Source organism: Heptranchias perlo, chromosome 40 (genome assembly GCF_035084215.1).
Source record: "Heptranchias perlo isolate sHepPer1 chromosome 40, sHepPer1.hap1, whole genome shotgun sequence".
NCBI lineage: Eukaryota > Metazoa > Chordata > Chondrichthyes > Hexanchiformes > Hexanchidae > Heptranchias > Heptranchias perlo.
In genome coordinates, this window is record NC_090364.1 from 3,023,527 (window position 1) to 3,030,598 (window position 7,072).

At 46.8% G+C, this 7,072-nt stretch overlaps 1 protein-coding gene across 1 annotated transcript in view; it reads right to left on the reverse strand.

Moving 5' to 3' along the window:
• Window positions 1–6,862, reverse strand: part of cacna1ia (calcium voltage-gated channel subunit alpha1 Ia) — a 141,125-nt gene extending 134,263 nt beyond the window's left edge. The window contains exons 1-2 of the mRNA XM_067974165.1: window positions 6,755–6,862; window positions 4,874–5,007 (exon numbers count right to left, since the gene is read on the reverse strand). Of these exons, the coding sequence (XP_067830266.1) occupies window positions 4,874–5,007; window positions 6,755–6,847 (227 nt within the window). The 5' untranslated portion in view covers window positions 6,848–6,862. The remainder of the gene's footprint in view (window positions 1–4,873; window positions 5,008–6,754) is intronic.
• Between the last annotated feature and the right edge of the window lie 210 nt (window positions 6,863–7,072).

Here is a 7,072-nt window from a genome sequence, read left to right on the forward strand (position 1 = left end):
CCGTTCTCCAATTCCTCTCCCACCGCCCCCCACCCACCCCCTCAACCCCGCGACGGTGCGGCTATGTGCTGGGGTGTGGGTTCCGCGGTGAGCAGTAACCCGCTGGTAACTTGCTCGTGAAACGCCAGACAGGCTATTCAACTACGGCGGCATCACAGTCAAGCCTGATCCAGCCCTCACCCATAAGTTCACACATCGCACTTTGCAGCAGGGGGTGGAGCAGCTGATGATGGCGATTTGGAACCCGGGCTGGTTTTCCCCTTTCTGCTGTTAGCCCCCCCAACCCCATCACTGCCTGGCTAACACAGCACAGACTGTGTGAGGGAGGAGTTTATTTTTTTTAATTGCATCGCATATATAGTCAATGCTGAGAACTCGCTCGCGTCTGACGATGCCCGGTTCTATCTCTCCATCACTCTCTCCGCTCCCTCCGTGCTGTCAGATTGCTTGTCCGACATCAAATCCTGGATGAGTCACATTTTTCTCTCTCGCTCAGCACCTGGGATTGCCAAAGAAAGCCATTGTGTTCAGCTCCCGCCACATACCTGTCACTGATTCCACCCCCCTTCCCAGTCAGTCAGTCACCCTCTCAGGTTAAAGTAGGGCCATTCGCAACCTTGGCGTCCTGAGCTTACCTTTAACCCCCCCCCCCAATCCTATCCATTATCAAGACTGCTTACTTCCACTTCCGAAACATAGGAACAGGAGTAGGCCATTCAGCCCCTCGTGCCTGCTCCGCCATTTGATAAGATCATAGCTGATCTGTGATCTAACTCCATATACCTGCCTTTGGCCCATATCCCTTAATACCTTTGGTTGCCAAAAAGCTATCTATCTCAGATTTAAAATTAGCAATTGAGCTAGTATCAATTGCCATTTGCAGAAGAGAGTTCCAAACATCTACCACCCTTTGTGTGTAGAAATGTTTTCTAATCTCACTCCTGAAAGGTCTGGCTCTAATTTTTAGACTGTGCCCCCTACTCCTAGAATCCCCAACCAGCGGAAATAGTTTCTCTCTATCCACCCTATCTGTTCCCCTTAATATCTTATAAACTTCGATCAGATTACCCCTTAACCTTCGAAACTCCAGAGAATACAACCCCAATTTGTGTAATCTCTCCTCGTAACTTAACCCTTGAAGTCCGGGTATCATTCTAGTAAACCTACGCTGCACTCCCTCCAAGGCCAATATGTCCTTCCGAAGGTGCGGTGCCCAGAACTGCTCACAGTACTCCAGGTGCGGTCTAACCAGGGTTTTGTATAGCTGCAGCATAACTTCTGCCCCTTGTACTCTAGTCCTCTAGATATAAAGGCCAGTATTCCATTAGCCTTCTTGATTATTTTCTGCACCTGTTCATGACACTTCAATGATCTATGTACCTGAACCCCTAAGTCCCTTTGGACATCCACTGTTTTTACTTTTTACCATTTAGAAAGTACCCTGTTCTATCCTTTTTTGATCCAAAGTGGATGACCTCACATTTGTCTACATCGAATTCCATTTGCCACAATTTTGCCCATTCACCTAATCTATCAATATCCCTTTGTAATTTTATGTTTTCATCTACACTGCTTACAATGCCACCAATCTTTGTGTCAACGGCAAACTTAGATATGAGACTTTTTATGCCTTCATCTAAGTTGTTAATAAATATTGTGAATAATTGAGGCCCCAAGACAGATCCCTGCGGGACTCCACTAGTCACATCCTGCCAATGTGAGTACCTTCCCATTATCCCCACTCTCTGTCGCCTTTTGCTCAGCCAACTTCCTAACCAAGTCCGTACTTTTCCCTCGATTCCATGGGCTTCTATCTTAGCTAACAGTCTCTTATGTGGGACTTCATCAAATGCCTTCTGGAAGTCCATATAAATAACATCCATTGACATTCCCCTGTCCACTACTTCAGTCACCTCTTCAAAGAATTCAATCAGGTTTGTCAGGCACGACCTACCTTTCACAAATCCATGCTGGCTCTCCCTGATTAACTGAAAATTCTCACGGTGACTGAACACCTCGAGAATTTTCAGTTAATCAGAGAGAGCCAGCATGAAATCCATTGCCAGCAGGTTAAAGTGAATCCATCCCTTGCGCGATTATACTCTGCTCTGCCTCGCTGCAGTTTTAAGCTGAACTAACAGTTGATTTTTCAAGGCGGTGCCTTTAAACCAGGGTGCTGTCTCAAGCAATCAGTATGTCTGAGGGCTGTTGCTTTGCAATGCAAGAAAGCTGCTTCTAAATCAAACCAGGACGTGAATTGCAGTGAGGGTCCCTGCAGGGTTCAAATCTCTACAGTCAATAATCAAGATGCAAGAGAACAGGATTAAGGCCGATGAGTGGAGTGCTTGTAATATAAAATCTTTCAGAAACTGCAAAGTGAATTTCTGAGTGTACTCCCCTGCACATAAAAACCCAGCAAGGGTTCTTCTTTGTCTCTTTCTCTCCTGACCTTGGCTAGAGGTCCAGCCCCACGGATGTCACTTGCAGTCCAGGCTTTGGAGGCAGGGGTTGCCAACTCTGGTTGGACGTATTCCTGGAGGTGTTATCACATGACCTCCTGCCTCCAACTGCCCCGCCCCCACTCTCCTGCCAATGGTCACCCGACATGTCCATCCTCGCGATGCCCCGCCTTCCCACGGCCGATTGGAAAGCAAATAGACTCTTCATCGCCCAATTGGATGATTCTTGACTATCAGTCAAACAGCCTTCCCACCACCCCCATATCTAATTTTCATAACTAATAAACAAAAGTGTTAAATTTTTTTTCCGGGTTTTTGCTCACAGCAGCGTCCTGGAGATTAGTCTTTAATTCCTGGAGACTCCAGGGCAATCCTGGAGGGTTGGCGACCCCCCGCCCTCGCGCAGGTCTCCATCCCTCGTGCGCGCGCGTTAACAGCACGTGCCGTCAGGTTTTTGAAGTACGATGCATCGCAGTCAACCCTGATCATGTTCTCAACCGACTACCCTGGTCGTAAGGGGGTCTCTGGATGGTGATCAGGAGCAGGGACCCCCCCGACTGGTTGCCTTATTCTCCCCGCCCCAACTCTCCCTCGTCCGGGGCACTGAGTCTAACTCCTTAGAACCAGAGAAATTTACAGCGCAGGGTGAATGGAGGGGAAAGGACCATTTCCTCTGGTTGGGGAAGATTCATCAATTTAAAATCACACTAAGAGAGTGTGGAGGGAGTTTAAAAGAAATTTCTTTTGGCAGACAGTTGTTAGACCTTAGAATGTTTTGCCACAGGCAGCGGATGAGGCAGAAACCACTGAATCTTTTAAAGGCAAGAACAGATAAATATTTGAAGCAGAGGAAGATACAAGACGATGGGATTAATTTTGGATTACTCCAGTAAAGATACCAGCACAGACACAATGAGCCGAATAATCTCCTTCTGTGCTGTAAACTTTGCTGGTTCTTTTGGAAGGAATAACTTTATTAAGGTTTGAAACCAACATTATACACAGCAGCATTTAACATGTGGGTCCCTGCTAACAAAGCTCCATCTTCAATCTCTCCATCTGCTTCCATCTGATCATCTAATTGAGACATTGTCAGACTCTGATTGCTAAGAGGATGGCTCTAAATTTCACTCTCAAACTGCTATGAAACATTAATGCTTAATTCCTGTATCTTGCTCTGCTTCAAATATTTATCTACTCTTCTCTTAAAAGATGCAATAGTCTCTATCTCCACCTGTCTATTCCTCAATCTCCCTTTTTTCTGCACCTTCTCTCGCAGTCTGGACCGAAAGCTCATCTCTCTCTTTCTCTTCCTGTCTCTTCCTGTTGGACTGTCTCTATGCCTCTGTCTACCCATATCTTCATGGAAGAGCCTTCTCTCTCTCTCCGACTGCTGGGCTCATCTGACTCTGTCTCCAGGTATGATGCGGCAGTGTAGAGGGAGCTTTACTCTGTATCTAACCCGTGCTGTACCTGCCCTGGGAGTTTTTTTTATTTGTACATGGGATGTGGGCGTCGCTGGCGAGGCCGGCATTTATTGCCCATCCCTAATTGCCCTTGAGAAGGTGGTGGTGAGCCGCCTTCTTGAACCGCTGCAGTCCGTGTGGTGAAGGTTCTCCCACAGTGCTGTTAGGAAGGGAGTTCCAGGATTTTGACCCAGAGACAATGAAGGAACGGCGATATATTTCCAAGTTGGGATGATGTGTGACTTGGAGGGGAATGTGCAGGTGTGTTGTTCCCATGTACCTGCTGCTCTTGTCCTTCTAGGTGGTAGAGGTCGTGGGTTTGGGAGTGTTTGGGACAGTGTAGAGGGAGCTTTACTCTGTATCTAACCCGTGCTGTACCTGTCCCGGGAGTGTTTGATGGGACAGTGTAGAGGGAGCTTTAATCTGTACCTAACTCGTGCTGTACCTGCCCTGGGAGTGTTTGATGGGACAGTGTAGAAGGAGATTTACTCTGTATCTAACCCGTGCTGTACCTGGTTATGAAACTCATATCCTGAAATGGAAAATGCCCCATTCCTGACATTAACATCCCTCACCAGGATGAACAGAATTCATAAGGGGGGAAAAAAAAGCAGACTATGGATGAACAATGAGGGGTGCTGAGATAATCTCAAAACCAGTATTATTGCACAGTCTTGTTTCTCATCCAGAGTCTTTCAAGGACAGCTTGTTAGAAAAACCCGAGGAATTATATCGATATATTTGACCAGATATTGCAGCTTAAATGCAAGAAGAGAAGAGAGTCGGGGAGAGTGAAAGGCTTAAAAACAAAGCTAGGTGCAATTTTAAATTTACACTCTCGACTGTCAACGGCCCGTTCAGATATAATTGCCATGTTCTTATAATTACTAATTTGCATTTTGTTTTCGGGTTGAGAGCTGCCATTCGTTCAGTTGGCCTCTCACTTACCCAGACATCACGATGAAGAAATCCAACCGATTCCAAGTGTCACCAAGGTAACACTTTTTCCCGACAATCCCCAAGGCGACCATCTTGACCACCATCTCCATGGCGAAGAAAATGAAGATGAAGTCATCAAAAGCCTGGAAAATTAACAGTTGGTTTTAGTTTAGCCTTGGACCATTCTTTAAACTCGGTCAACCTATTCTCGCCCGATTCTGTTGCCTGAAAGATGGCGGTTGGTGATAATAGTGGATATAACCGCCAAGTGATCCCTATCTCTGTAACCTCCTCCAGCCCTACAACTCTCCGAGATCTCTGCGCTCCTCCAATTCTGGCCTCTTGCGTATTTCCGATTTCCATCGCTCCACCATTGGCGGCCGTGCCTTCAGCTGCCTGGGCCCTAAGCTCTGGAATTCCCTCCCTAAACCTCTCCGACTCTCTCTCCTCCTTTAAGATGCTCCTTAAAACTTGCCTCTTTGCCCAAGCTTTTGGTCACCTGTCCTAATATCTCTTTATGTGGCTTGGTGTCGAACTTTGGCTGATTAACCCTCCAGTGTAGCGTCTTGGGACGTTTCACCATGTTAAAGGCGCTATATAAATGCAAATTGTTGCTGTTAGTCCTTGCATCTCTAGGACCATGCTAGTCTTCTGGCACATGTTTGCAAAACTTAAAGATCACAGCAGAAGCAAGGCAAGATTTTGGGTAATAACCAAAGGACTGGGGCCTCCTAGGGCTTAGCTGATTGCCCTGTGAGGGGACAGACATTCCTGAATTGGCTACTGGTCTGTTTTTTTTGCCTCTCCCACAGGTTGATGGTGGGGGGAAGGATAGGTGGGGACAGGGGATGAGTCCAGTAAGAAGAGGGGCAACTGTATATATGACCACAGCCTTTTATGTCCCGAGTACATAACAACACCAACTACTTGCATTTATATAGCGCCTTTAACGTAGTAAAATGTCCCAAGGTGCTTCACAGGAGCGATTATCACACAAAAATTTGACACCGAGCCACATAAGGAGATATTAGGACAGGTGACCAAAAGCTTGGTCAAAGAGGTAGGTTTTAAGGAGGGGAGAGAGAGGCGGAGAGGTTTAGGGAGGGAATTCAGAGCTTAGGGCCCAGGCAGCTGAAGGCACGGCCGCCAATGGTGGAGCGATTAAAAATTATGGATACGCAAGAGGCCAGGATTGGAGGAGCGCAGAGATCTCGGAGGGATGTAGAGTTGGAGGGGGTTACAGAGATAGGGAAGGGGGTTGAGGCCATGGAGGGATTTGAACACAAGGATGAGAATTTAAAAATTGAGGATAACATAAGATGTGTGCTTGACGCTGACATTGGGAGACTGAAGAGTTCCTTTTATCAGCACCAGTATCACAATCCTGTCAGTATATAGAAACCACCCGCCCTCCACCACCTCATTTTTAATATGTAATCAGGCCCTACCGGCTGTGGGTGCTACTTTTGCTGAGTCCAAATGGCCATTCTTCATCAACCATAGACAGTGAGGGTCAGCAGGCTATTTGACCACGAGGTGCATCGCATCTTGATGTCTGTATACACACACACATTTACTTTCCAGGAAGGCTGACTTCATAGAAATAAGAGCATGGACATATCTCTTTTTTCCCCCCACCACCCCAGTCCCCCCTCCCCCCACCCCCAGTCCGGGTTCATTGAAAGTAACTGTAGTTCCCCACCTGCTGCCCCTGAAAAGATGAAGCAACTCACCAGAGATGGGGAATGTTAGACCCGACCTGTAACTTAGTGCTACACCAGGTGGTACATCGAGCTTCCAGGTCATCGTTGCGGGGGGGAGCTTTGCAACTATACATGTACTTTTATATACACACGAGTTATTCCGAAGGAAGGATTTGAGTTTTCCTACCTGTAATATCCTACATCTGTCCGAGGAGCAGTCCACATCTTCACAAGGTTGGTACATTCCCAGCGTGACGCAGTTGAGAAGGATAATGAGCATGCTGACGTACTCAAACCAAGTGAGGAGCTGGAGTTAAGGAAAAGAACTGAACAGACACGGCCTAGTGTGCTTGTTCAAGCCTTCGAAGAGTTTCGTCCCTTCATCTGAAAAGTTTCTTTGTTTAAAAAAACAAGCGTTTGTTCTTAAAAGGGGCAGAGGGCAGAGATTTAAGCTCACTGGCAAACAAATCAGAGAGGAGAGATTTTTTTTTACGCAGCGAGTTGT